The 13,577-nt window shown below is 38.4% G+C and overlaps 1 protein-coding gene across 30 annotated transcripts in view; it reads left to right on the plus strand.

The window, feature by feature from the left end:
- The window catches only part of Ubap2l (ubiquitin associated protein 2 like), a 53,670-nt gene that overhangs the window by 684 nt on the left and 39,409 nt on the right, over positions 1-13,577 (plus strand). For 16 of the 30 annotated variants that reach the window (XM_052179965.1, XM_052179971.1, XM_052179980.1 and 13 more), the window contains exons 2-6: positions 3,986-4,115; positions 7,080-7,157; positions 8,403-8,513; positions 12,529-12,730; positions 13,228-13,323. In XM_052179965.1, coding sequence (XP_052035925.1) covers positions 4,026-4,115; positions 7,080-7,157; positions 8,403-8,513; positions 12,529-12,730; positions 13,228-13,323 — 577 coding nt within the window. In that variant the 5' untranslated portion in view covers positions 3,986-4,025. Of the gene's footprint in view, positions 1-2,998; positions 3,051-3,985; positions 4,116-7,079; positions 7,158-8,402; positions 8,514-12,528; positions 12,731-13,227; positions 13,324-13,577 lie in introns of those variants that run through there. The other 14 variants (XM_052179969.1, XM_052179978.1, XM_052179982.1 and 11 more) reach the window with 2 other exon arrangements.

The following is a 13,577-nucleotide window of genomic DNA, read 5'->3' on the forward strand; positions in this document are numbered from 1 at the left end:
GTGCGGAGGATTAATTTGTTCCGGGTGGGAGGTAGAGAGGCGAATGGCCCCATGGGCTCTAGATGTGGCGCGGAGGGGGGTGAGTTTCCCATCCTCCGCGCGTGGGCTTCTGTCCTCTCTGTTCGTTTCCAGCCTCTTTGTCAGCTCCTCTTATTATCCTGCCTTCTTTCTTACCGACCCTGGTCGTGGAATATATCTTCGCTGCAGTCTTTACTTCCTGTTGTCTATACTGTAGTTTTGGGTACCCAAGCAATTATATTATTTGGGAAGCTGGACATGGAGGCCCCGTGGATTGTGTTACGCCTAAGGGACGTCACTAGACTGGGCATTTGTTCATTTTTTTCATAATGGGAATGGAATTCCAAATTTCTAGAGACCCTTCACCTGGTGGACAGCCCCTAAATTGTTTTGCAAAGTGATGTCACAAACGAGACTGTTTTCCACGATTCTTAAAATTTAGCAATCTCTGGTGTAGGTTGTTGTGGAAAGAAAAACACAGTTAAAGGCGATTTTGTTAATTTTTTTGCTTTTGACTCACAGTGACTACTAAATGGAGAGATCATTTTTTGTCTCCACCTCCCATATTCTGCGTTGGGGATATTTGATGTGACTTGCTGGCACAGCCAGCATTATTAAAGATTAAAATAATTGGATGTGTATCTGTTGATAAAACTGTGTTGTGGGTCCTACACCACTGTCTTTAATTATAGATTATCCCAATGATTGTTTCTGTTGTGAATGGGAGATACTGCTGTCGTGTAAAATAGTGAGGAAGGGCTAAATGTTCTGATGTTCCCAAGTGTTTCTAACTGGGAAGACCCCTAGTAGCTTGAAGGTGGTTGGGGAATGGAACACAGGTCTAGGGAAATTAGTTTCTCTGTTAGAAGTGGTAAGCATTACTCATCCCAGTCTAACTTCAGAATGTCTGAATTGTTTCTCGAATTAGATTGTAAGCTCCCTGAGAGCAGCAACTAAGTCACAATGCTTTTGTATTTCCTGAAGTATTGGACACATAGTAGATTCTCAATAAATACTTACTGTTTATTTTTTTCAGTAAAATTTCTCTGGCTATTTTTTTAAGTAGCTGGCTTTCAAAATGTAGTCAAGGGCACTTCTTTGTTGAAACCTGTACTTGTTTTGTAGTGTTCCCTTGGTTTCCAATACTTCTTTCTCATCCTACTTCCTTTAAGTACTTAGCTTTTCTATGAGTTCAAAAAACAAGGCCACTTGCTTTCACTGTATAACTCTGGGTATTTGTCTTTGTTTGCTACTAAAATGTCCTCGTTCTGTGCCCTAAGTGGTTTGCCCAGATTATTTACTTTTGACCTGTTGCCCATTGTTACTAATGAGGGGTTAATTTTTCTTAGTTACACATTTCAAAGTTTTTCCAAAGAGGGAAATAGAAGTTAAAAGCAAGACTAATCAAAAGAATTTTTTTTTTGCTGGCTAACTATATATCTTTCAATATGACTAATATATTTACATCTAACTTGTAAAATGTGCAGTGATCTATACAACTAGTCTTAAATCTTATATTTATGGTATAATTCTCAAAAATTCATATACATGGAGTAGAGACCATATTGTATTTTTAAACCACAAGTACAGGTGTAGGCTGGGATTGATTATCTTACAGCCAATTTTAAAACATTTTCCTCTTAAACTGTCTCCTCCCCGCCCCCAATATTGCTGCTTTGAATCCACCAGTACTTAGTTAAACAGCACTTGTTTTTTTTGTAAATTAAGTATTGAAACAACTATAATGTTAGCTTGGGAGAGTGACCTAATACTATACTATTTACAGGTCTTTGTACATGTATGTAGGGGAAGAGGTACTGGTTAAAAATTAGTGCTGTGCCTGTTAAAACTTAATTTGACTATGAGGAATGAGGTAGAAGTCTTTGTTCTTAATAACCACATCAAAAACAAAGACTTATTGACACCTAAAGACCTAAAGACAACCTATTGACACTACTTGGTGAAGGATTTATCCTCAGGAAGCCAGCTTTCTCTGTGTTATTCAAGAAACAGGTGAAGTTCACGTCTCTACTTAATCCTTGCATATTTCTTTAGAACTCTCTTGACCTCAAAATCCAGTGTCTAGCTGGGCAGTCTAGAATTACCCTGTATAATGTTTCGTTAGTGAAAAAAAATGTAGAGCAGGAAAGTATAAATATGTCTTCTTTGGAAAGGGATAAAACAATGAAAAGTAACTTGATTTTTGAGTATTCTATCATGATGATGAATGTTTCTTTTGTTTACTCAAAGCAGCAGCTGAGATTACATTACAAAACAATTTGAAGAAAGAGAACTTGAATTTAGTAGAACACTTATTTGATAGAAAGGACAGAAACTATGTTGTAGTTTGGGGAAGACTCTTATGTTCTATGTCTCTTCAAAAAGTGAAGCCATCCTGCAATCAATATCTAAAGTCATTTCCTAGAAGCCCTTTCAAATAAACTTGGTGATAGGTGCATTTGATTGGGGGCAGATTTGGGATTCTCCTTGTTTTAAGGTGAGTGGTGGAGAGTAATTGCCATTCTGTTTACTTGAAAATATATAGGAGACCAACTGAAGCAGCTGCAAAGGCAGTGTGTTGGACCTAACTGTCTAGGAAATAGCCTCTGGGTAGTCACTAGGACTAACACAGGCCCTTGTCATGAAGAGCTGAAACTGGAAATAAAAAACTAGTTAAAAATTTGTCTTTTCCTAAGTAGTTGAAGTCACACATAGCCTGTCAAACAGTGTAAGGGTATGACTGTTTTTAATGTGTGCTGGGTAATTTTTTTCCTTCTAGTTCCCTCTTTATGAACCTGGGTCCTTAACTGAGCTATGCCCACAGTTCATACACTATTATAAAATTGTAATTTCTTTGGCTTATAGACTAATCTAGAAGGTTCTCCCTCTCTCCACTCCCTTTCCTCCCCTCTCTCCTCCCTTCCTTCCTTTCATGTCTGTCTATCTTTTGTGACAGGATCTTACTGTGTTGCCCAGGCTGGCCTCAAATTTATGATCCTCTCTGGTCAGCTTTCCAAGTGCTGGGATTACAGGTATGTGCTGTGCCCAACTCCTGGAAGGCATTTATTTCTAGGATTTGTTAATTGTCTTTCTTTTTGTCAAAGACACTTTAGATACTTTCACATGTTTAGAAAAGATTTTTTTCTTTTTTTGTTTTTTTGTTTGTTTTTTTGGAGACAGGGTTTCTCTGTATATCCCTGGCTGTCCTGGAACTCTTTCTGTAGACCAGGCTAGCCTCAAACTTAGAAATCTGCCTGCCTCCTCTGCCTCCCAAGTGCTGGGATTAAAGGCATGCACCACCACTGCCTGGCTTAGGAAGGTTTTTAATATTGATAATGAGTTTTGCTTATTTTGCAAGATAGCAGTAATCAGGTTATGTTTCTAAGAACGTCTTTTTAAAAAGTCACATGGAACAGCACTTGGGAGGAAAAAACAGGAGGATTGCTGTGAGTTTGAGGCCAGCCAAGGCTACATAGACTGTCTTCAAACAAACATCACATATACTTTTATACATTTTTGGGTGTAGGGTTTGATTATGTAGCATACAGACCATATGTTTTATCACTGAGGCATATGAAAAAAATGGAATAACAGACATTTATCACACTATAACAAAAAAAAATGTTTGAGTGGCACACACCTGTAGTCACAATACTCGGGAAGTACAGGAAAAATGACTAGATTTTCAAGGTCAGTTTTGCTACAGTGTGTTTGAGGCCAGCTTACACTAACCCAAAATATATATTAAAAAGTGGCTCTTGAGTTGAAAAAAATGTAGCTAAGCTATAGAGAGCTTGCCTAGCATATATAAAGACCTGAGCTTGCTCCCCAGCACCACTAGAAAAAAGAATGGTTAAAAAAAAATAGATGAATTTCCTTGGTTTGTTTCTTTGAGAATAGCAAAGTACTGATAAAGTAGGATTTAAACCTTTTACCTACGTTTAACCATCTGTTTTTTCCTCTTCAGTATTCTTCCTTGTAAATACTGTTATTTGTATATACTGTAAATGATGACGTCGGTGGGCACTAACCGAGCCCGGGGAAACTGGGAACAACCTCAAAACCAAAACCAGACACAGCACAAGCAGCGGCCACAGGTAATGAACTCAAGGATGTGAACGGATGATTAATACCACCTGATAGTGGTTTCCATGCAGTGTAGCATCAGTCTGCGCTTTGGGGAGTTGATTTAGGTTCTTTATTGTTAGCTATTCCTAGGACTGATAACTGTCAGTGATATTCTGTGATACATGTTTACTTTTACTTCATTTTGAATACTGTGGTAGGTATGATTATTTTCCTTCCAGTATCAGAGCTGGTTGAACAGTACATTACTTATTCTCTTTAGCCAATATTTGTCATGATACCCTTTTCCTGAAAGATTTTGACTTCTGCTCTTATTTTCCCCTAAGGTCCTGAGGCCTTACTTGAGTTTCTCCTTCTTATAAATTAACAGGCCTAACAGGCCTTACTTGAGTTTCTCCTTCTTATAAATTAACAGATGAGACCAAAGAGCAGTCATTCTCAACCTCCCTAATGCTGTGACCCTTTAATACAGTTTAAGTTGTGGTGACTCCTGTATTTATTTATAAACGAATATAATTTTTTGTTTCTTCATAACTAATTTTGACACTATGAATCGTTACTAATGTATACGGTATGCGATATGCAACCTCCATGAAAAGGTTCTTCAACCCTCAAAGGGGAGTGGTGAGCATTGCTAAGGTTTTTTTGTTTTGTTTTGTTTTTTGTTTGTTTTGTTTGAGACAGGGTTTCTCTGTATAGCCCTGGCTGTCCTGGAACTCACTTGGTAGACCAGGCTGGCCTGGAACTCAGAAATCTGCCTGCCTCTGCCTCCCAAGTGCTGGGATTAAAGGCGTGCACCACCACTGCCTGGCTCATTGCTAAGTTTTAGAGAAATAAATTAACCTTGGATATTAAATTTGATTTAGATGTGTTATAAATCACAAAATCAATAACAAGTGTTATGGGTATGAGTTAATTACTTGAATGTAGTGCAGTGGTCCAGTGTATTGATTGTATAAGACTTGATGAAAGGTTTCCAGGTATGCTCCTTGACTTAACTTTTTCTCCTTTCTCTTTTTTCTTTCCTCTTTTTCCTCCAGAGTCTTGGTAGGTAGCATTGGCTGGCCTGGTACTCACCATGTAGTTCAGGCTGACCTCAAACTTAGAATCTTCTGTTTGTCAGGTTGTGTGTAATTTAGTCATCATGGTCTGTTTGTGGACTAGGTTTCTCTGTATTGCCCTGGATGGCCTTGAACTCAGAGATCTGCCTGCCTCTGCCTCCTTAGTGCTGGCATTAAAGGTGTGTGACACTTGGCTCCATTTTTTTGAGGCAGGTTTTCACTAAGTTGTTGAGACTGGCCTTTTGTTTTTGTTTTTTGGAGACAGGGTTTCTCTGCCTCCCAAGTGCTGGGATTAAAGGCCTGCACCACCGCTGCCTGACTGAGACTGGCCTTGACTTGTGATATTCTTTTCTCAGCCTCCTGAGTACATGGATTAGAGGCCTATATCACCAGGTCTGGTTTCCTTAAACTTTTGTATTCAAGATAGGGTTTATCTGTGTTGTCTCAGTTGTCCTGGAACTCACTCTCCAGACTAGGCTAGCCTTGAACTCTGAGATCATCTTGTGTCTGCCCCGGCCTTCCAAGTGCTGGGATTAAAGTCATGTACCACCATTGCCTGGCTCCCTTAAACATTTTTATTTACTAGCCTTTCCAAGTAAATTTGTAATAGAATTTTAGCACTTAAATCTCTACTATGGGTAGCTGGGTGTGTAGTGATGCATGCTTTTAATCCAAGCACTCAGCATGCTCTATATGAGTTACAGGATAGCCAGAGCTAAATAGTGATACACTGCAAAACAAAAACAAAAAAAGATCACTCAATTATGGTAGTAAAATTCCTTGTCTTACATATACTATATACTTATAAGATAGGTTGAGTATATCCTAGGGTTAAATCTAATAATATTTCAAGTAAATGGTTAGTATTGGATTGAAGAAATAGGAACCTTGTTTACATATTTTTATAAATAAATAAAATTTATAAATTTTATAAATACATTAATATGAATTGATGGACAGATATTTCCAAGATGTAAGTTCCTGGAGCTAAGAATATTAGTAAAAAGAATCATTGCTCTCTGGAGTTATCTTAAATTAGTTTACAGCTTTGCCCTGTATTTGCCATTCTGTTTAAGTGTCAGTCATTCATATGTGTGTGTGTGTGCGCGCAAATATATATATATATATATGTATATATATGTATATATATGTACGTATATGTATAAATTCATTTTGTTTACATTTCAGATGATATCCCCCTTCCTGGTTATCCCTCCACAAATCCTCCATCCCCCCGTTTCTTCCCTCCACTGTTTAAATATCTTAACATTATTACTTGTTTGTTTGAGGCACAGTTTCTATGTTTTTGCTCTCCTGGAATCCACTGTGTAGACCAGGCTGACTTCAAACTCCGGGATCAGCCTGCTTCTGCCTCCTGAGTGTTGGGATTAAAGGCATGCTCCACCACTGCCCTTTTTTAAATTTTGTTTTTAAATTTTATAGTGCTGAGAGATGACCCTATAGCTTTGAGTAGTCTGGGTAAAAATCTCCCCAGTCTTGTTTTTGTGTTTTTATTTTGAGACAGGGTTTCATAAAGTTGTTCCCATTGGCCTTGAGCTCATTTTGTAGTTCAGGTTAACCTTGAGCTTTCCATCTTCTTGCCTTCACCTCTCAAATAACCAGGAGTACAGTCTTGGATCACAAGACCAAGTGGCTTTAGATTTTGTAGGTGAGTTGCATTGCTGAGGATTGAATCTAGAGCCACACACATGTTAGGCAAGTACTTTACTATAGAGTTTCATCTGCAGCCTACTGCTTTGGTCCTATTTTTCTTTTTCTTTCTTTCTTTTTTTTTTTTTTTCTTATATAACACACACACACTTTGGGTTGGTAAAGAGTAAAGATCTACTTAGATCCCTCTTAGTTAATTTCCTACCCTTGATTAAGGTTTCTTGACTATGTCTCAATCCCTAGGCTACTGCAGAGCAAATTCGACTTGCACAGATGATTTCGGACCATAATGATGCTGACTTTGAGGAGAAGGTGAAACAAGTGAGTGTCTTGCTAGTTTTCTCTGAAACTCTCAGAATGAAATCAGGATTAAATGTTATTGATGCTTACATTGAATAGATTTATCCTGGGTAAAGAAATGGCTAAGAGGGGAAAGTCCTTGATGACCTGAGTTTGAATCCCACAAAGCCTGGCAAACCGTGCTTTGGAGCATACATTTATAATCCCAATGCTCTTACTGTGAGGTGGGTGGTGGAGACAAGAGAATCCCTATCTGTTTCATACAGTGGGGTACAACAAAAGAGAGATTTGACTCAAGGTGTAAATACAGAACTGATCCCAAGGCTATCTTGTAACCTCTATGTATGAGTATGGTACACACATTCCTGCTATATAACATACACACCATACCAGGAAAAATAATTTGTTGATTTTTTTTTTTTAGATAATTAAATAATTAACTTCATTTCAACTATACTGTGTTCCTTTGGATAGCTACCTTGTCCACAAAGTTTTATCTTAATTCTTTCTTTGTTGGTGTGTGTGTGTTGGTTTTCTTCTGACATACCTAGAATCTTGGCATGATAAATTCATAAGTGCTATAATTATAAATATTGCATAAGTAATATTATTACTGAGCTATATTCTCAGCCCCATCTAGGTAGCATGGAAAATGATATGTAGAATAGAAGCTCATGTCTCAACTTGATTCTCCATTTGATTCTTAACTATTCTGAATATTTTTTGTTTGGTTGTTTATTTTTTTTTTGAGACCGTTTCTCTGTGTAGCCCTGGCTGTCCTGCTGTCCTGGAACTCACTCACTCTGTAAACCAGGCTAGTCGCAAACTCAAAAATCTACCTGCCTCTGCTTCCCAAGTGCTGGGATTAAAGGCGTAGGCCACCACTGCCCAGCTTATTCTGAATATTTTTTACCCCATCTCTAAGCCATAGTTGTTAAAAATTTCCTTGTGTTAACATTTACTTATTGGATATGTTTGTGTACACACATGCTATGGTACTTGATGTGGAGGCACCATGATAATTAGTGGGAGCTGGGTTTTTTCTTCCCATGTAGGTTCTAGGGATTGAACTGGCTTGGAGGTAAGTGCCTTTACTTGCTGAGCCATGTCTTAGGCCTTAAAATTTTCTTTTGGAAGTACAATATGTTTTACATGTCTTCCCTTTTAAGGTTGCTTCTTTGAAAGTAGCTGGTACCTCATGCCGTCATCTATTTTTCTTGTAAGAGTATATAAAATTGCTTATGGTTACTGCTTTTTTTCTTTCAGTTGATTGATATCACAGGCAAAAACCAGGATGAATGTGTGATTGCTTTGCATGACTGCAATGGAGATGTCAACAGAGCCATCAATGTTCTCCTGGAAGGAAATCCAGACACGGTAGAGTATTACTAAAGTGTTGGAGAATACAGGGTCTGAGTTGGGAGTCTAGTAATAATTCTAAAATCAACTAGTGGGCAGATGGTCTTAAAACAACCTGCCTTTTCTCTAAATAGAATAAGAAACATCCATAGAGTTCCTGGCAGGTTACAAATGTACCTTATGTATACACGTCCTCTTCGTAAAGAGTTGTAGGAGAAACAAGTGAAGTAAGTCTCTTTTAATTGGTATGGAATAAGTTGTTCATTCCAGTAAACTGATTTAAAGACTTGGAAGGCTTATGTTGCTTTGAACTGGAGGTGCTACTTTACAATCTTGAGTACTAATCAGGGAAGATTTCTCATTTCATATGCTAACAAGAAGTCACAAATTGCTAGATTCTAAATTGAGGACATTCCCATATGGTTATTATATTTGTATTAACGTGCTGTTTCATTCCTGAACTTGGTTTTGTTGTACTATTAAGAAGATGAGCTATATAGCCTGTTTCATTCTTGGATCTGATGAAGAATATCTTAGGAGGTCATGTGCCTTAGAATTTAGACATGTTACTTTCATTTCGCTTTCCCACCAAATCAGTTTGTTTTTTCTGTCTTATCTTTAACAAAAGAACATTGCCTCATTACCTTTGTGATCTTGCTATAGCACTTATTAGAGAATTTTAGTTTTATGTGAATAGATCATTTTGGAACATTGTCACTATACTGATCTTATACTGAGGATTTTTTGGTTGGGATAGGAATCATCCTTTAACATACCAACTTAACTATATTAACTATCTCACAATTTCTTTTTTTTCTTTTTTTCTTTTCTTTTTTCTTTCTTTTCTTTTTCGTTTTTTTTTGGTTCTTTGGTTCTTTGGGTTTTTGGATTTGTTTTTTTCAAGACAGGGTTTCTCTGTATAGCCCTGGCTGTCCTGGAACTCACTCTGTAGACCAGGCTGGCCTCGAACTCAGAATTCTGCCTGCCTCTGCCTCCTAGAGTGCTGGGATTACAGGTGTGTGCCACCATGCCCGGCTATCTCACAATTTCTTACATATATAACTTTGATCATATTTCTCTCATTAGCCTTTTTTATCCCTTCTGCCTCCTGCCATACTCCTTTCTGATGTCTCCCTTCTACTTTATGGCCTTTATGTGTACCTTTAATTATGCTTACCATGCATGAATATGAATTAGAAGTTGTTTACTTGAGCAAGGGTAATTTATCAGTAGCTACACCACTGAGTAATATGATTCCCCCCTCAACCATTAACTCTCTGTCTCTTTAGGCAGGGTGGGGCCTTACGCGCCCTTCTCCCATTCATGATGAAATGTTGAAGGACCTAGTCTTGTGCCAGGTCACCATTGCCATATCATATCCAGAAGACAGCTTTTCATGGCTCTCCTTCCTATCCTCAGGCTCTTAACTTTTAACTATGTTCTGTTCTGTTTCCTGAGCCTTGGAAAGGAAGGGGTGCTGTAGATGCCTAACTTAGGATTGAGTATTCAACAGTTATTCTCAGCACTTTAACCAGTTAATAAATCTCTGTCAACTCTTGCCTACTACAAAAAGAAAGACTCAAAGAAATTATGTTTATATATGCGTGCTAGAGAACAAACTTAGGCAGGCACTCTAACCATTTGGTATCTCTCCAGCTCGATGTGTTTACAGAACTCGAATGTAAACCTCAGACTTGATAGCCTTCAGCTTCTGCCACTCAGTGCTGGAATTACAAGTGTATTCCACCAGATCTGATTTAAACTTATTTTTTGTTTATGGGATACATTTGTTACTATTGTTATTATTTTGTATTTTTTAAAAACTTATTGGTGGGCTAGGCCTGATGGTGCAGGCCGTTAATCCTAGTACTCAGGAGGCAGAGGCAGATCTCTTGAGTTTGTTTGAGGCCAGCCTGATCTATAAAGAGAGTTCCAGGGCAGCTAGACAGCCAGGACTGTTACATAAGGAATCTCAAATGAAAAAACCACAAAAACCCCCTTACTGATCTAGTTTTTATTGTTTGAGTGATATGTATAGGGATAGACATGTGCTTGTGGAAGTCAGTTGGTTTTCAAAGCAAGTGCCTTCACCTGCCAAACTATCTCACCTCTTGTCATACTTTTAAAAAGGTTTTATATTTTTCTTTCCAGAAGTTATGTCTTACTTCTCTTATCTCACCTCTTGTGGCTTCTGTCTAGTTTTACAAATCTGATCTCCCCTGTCAAAAAAGGAAAACAAGCTAATACACTTTTAAATAAAACCAATGAGGACTTAGTACTCATAGTATTGAATGTTTTTTAGTGGATAAAATCACTCAAAAAAACTAACAGTGCCTAAGGAAGATTATAATAGTAATTCTTTTTCCTTACTCAATGGCAGAGACAGGTGAATCTCTGAGTTTGAGGCCAGCTATATCTTTGTAGTAGGATCCAGGGTAACCAGAATAACATAATAAGTTCTTATTTCAAAAACAAAAAAATCCTTAAAACTTATCAGAACTTGTTAGTCTAGTTTTCAGTGGTTGTGGTTCAGATTTAGGTGTAGAATTATTATGACTTATGAATTGAAGCTTCAGTGAGCATCAAATGACATACATACCGGCCACTATTGGTACATAGCAACTGTGAATAAATCATTGGGAAAATGTATAGGAAGGAATTGCCATTCTAGGTTAATACTTGTCTTGGTAAAATTGCTTTTACTTTATTTAAAAAAAGAAAAACAACTTTATTGTATATGTATAGTCAGCAAATATAGTGATGTAGTATGTCTATATCACTTGCATGCCTGGTATCCTTGTAGGCTAATAGAGGGCATCAGATTCCATGGAAATTGGAGTTACAGGTGGTTGTGAACTGCAGTGTTGGTACTGGATTTTTGGAACCTGGATCCTTCAGAAGAGTAACTGATACTCTTAATCCTCTGAGCCACCAATCCAGCCCCTACTGAATTACTTACATGATCAAAATGTGATACTAATGGTTTTTTTTTTATAAGTTGTATTTGACTTTTGAAGTGATATGCTTGGGTTGAACTCAGGCTTCCATACTTGTGTGTGTTCTACTGTTGAGAGCCCTGTACCCTCAACCCTCAGCCCTAGGTTTAACTTTATTTTTAACTAAAGTCTTTATTTTGTTAAGATGTGCATAAGATTAATCATTTTAGCCTGTTTTTTGGTATGTATAAGAGAGAAATAACTGTTTTCCTTCTAAATTTATGGGTTTCATAAAATATGCTAGGACATGGTACTTATTCAGTTTGCATCTATTAGTAACGTTGTGAAACTTTCAATTTTAAGTTTTTGCTTAATTTGATAATGAATAAGAACGTAGCCCAAAGTAGTGCCTCATGCCTTTAATCCCAGCACTGAAGATGCAGAAGCAGTCAGATCTCTGAGTTAGAGGCCAACCTGGACTACACAATAAGTTTCAGGCCAGCTATCATGACATAATGAGCCCTTGTCTCAAAACAAACAAATGAAACTGTAATGTGTTGATGAATCTAGAGAGTTTTTTTCCCCCCTAGTTTAGGGAATGTGCTTGATAAGGACCAGTTCCTAGATTCTTAGACTAATGTACCTGTGCTACTGAACTGAATAGAATTTGGAAGTGATCCCTGCATGTATTAACTAGGCAGTGTGGTAAACATCTGTTATCTCAGCTTTTGAAGCTAAGGTAGGGGAATTCGAGTATAGCCTGTCCCATGGTACCCTATCTCCCACCTCATAAGACAAAAATTCTTCAGTTTTGACATCACTAAGTGTTTTTTGTTTTTTTTTGTTTTTTTTTTTTTTTGAGACAGAGTTTCTCTATGTAGCCCTGGCTATGCTAGAATTCACTCTAGACCATGTTGGCCTTGAACTCAGAGATCTACCTGCTCCGCCTCCTGAGTTCTGGGGTTAAAGGCATGAAACACATTGCCTGGCTCAGAATTTAACTGTTGATCCTGAGAAAAATAATTGTTCTAGTTTCACCCTTAGTGAACTAATTGTAGTCCATATTGATCAGACATGAGTACTCTACCTTTCTTTAGCATTCCTGGGAGATGGTTGGGAAGAAGAAAGGAGTCTCAGGACAGAAGGATGGTGGACAAACTGAATCTAATGAAGAAGGAAAAGAAAATCGAGACCGGGACAGAGATTATAGTCGGCGACGTGGTGGGCCACCAAGACGGGGGAGAGGTGCCAGCCGTGGACGAGAGTGTATGCATGGGGCTTTATCAAAACTGGCTGTGGGTCAGTAATATCTAGACTTCGGGGACCTAGGCAGGCCTGCCCTTGTAACTGTTATATCACCTATTTGCATTTCTTGCCATCATCTGTTAAGATCTTGGCATCTTTCCTACAATAATCACTTGTGGCAATCCCTAGTCACTTGTGGCAATCCCTGGTCACTTGTGGCAATCCCTAGTCACTTGTGGCAATCCCTGGTCACTTGTGGCAATCCCTGGTCACTTGTGGCAATCCCTGGTCACTTGTGGCAATCCCTGGTCACTTGTGGCAATCCCTGGTCACTTGTGGCAATCCCTGGTCACTTGTGGCAATCCCTAGTCACTTGTAAGTTGCTTGACCAGCTCTCTGTTATGTCTCATCACTATTCCCTGAGTGACATTCATGGTCCATCCAATCAGGTCATGTTTTCTTAGTTTTGTCTCCAGACATTGTGTTCAATATAATGTATATGTTTGTCTGTATCCTAACTGATCATGTTCTGTCTGTGCTTTATTTTTCAGTTCGGGGCCAGGAAAATGGATTGGATGGCACTAAGAGTGGAGGGCCTTCTGGAAGAGGCACAGACAGAGGCAGAAGAGGCCGGGGCCGAGGCAGAGGTGACAGTTTGAGGGGAAGTGGCAAATAGGCATGAAATAGTTACCTTAGTAAGGTTGGCAGGCGAATAAACACTAGAGTATATATATTTGTGTTGGGTAGAATGGGAAAGAAGGGAGATGACTACCTACCCTTGTCTTTTTTGAACAGCAGTGTGTTTGAATGCCTGTGCATGTGTTTATGTGTGTGTCTTGGGGGAGCCCAGTGGTCAACATCAGGTGGCAGTGCTCCCTAAACTTTTTATCTTCTAGGTTTT

The sequence above is a fragment of the Apodemus sylvaticus genome, chromosome 4 (genome assembly GCF_947179515.1).
Source record: "Apodemus sylvaticus chromosome 4, mApoSyl1.1, whole genome shotgun sequence".
In the NCBI taxonomy this organism is placed as follows: Eukaryota; Metazoa; Chordata; class Mammalia; order Rodentia; family Muridae; genus Apodemus; species Apodemus sylvaticus.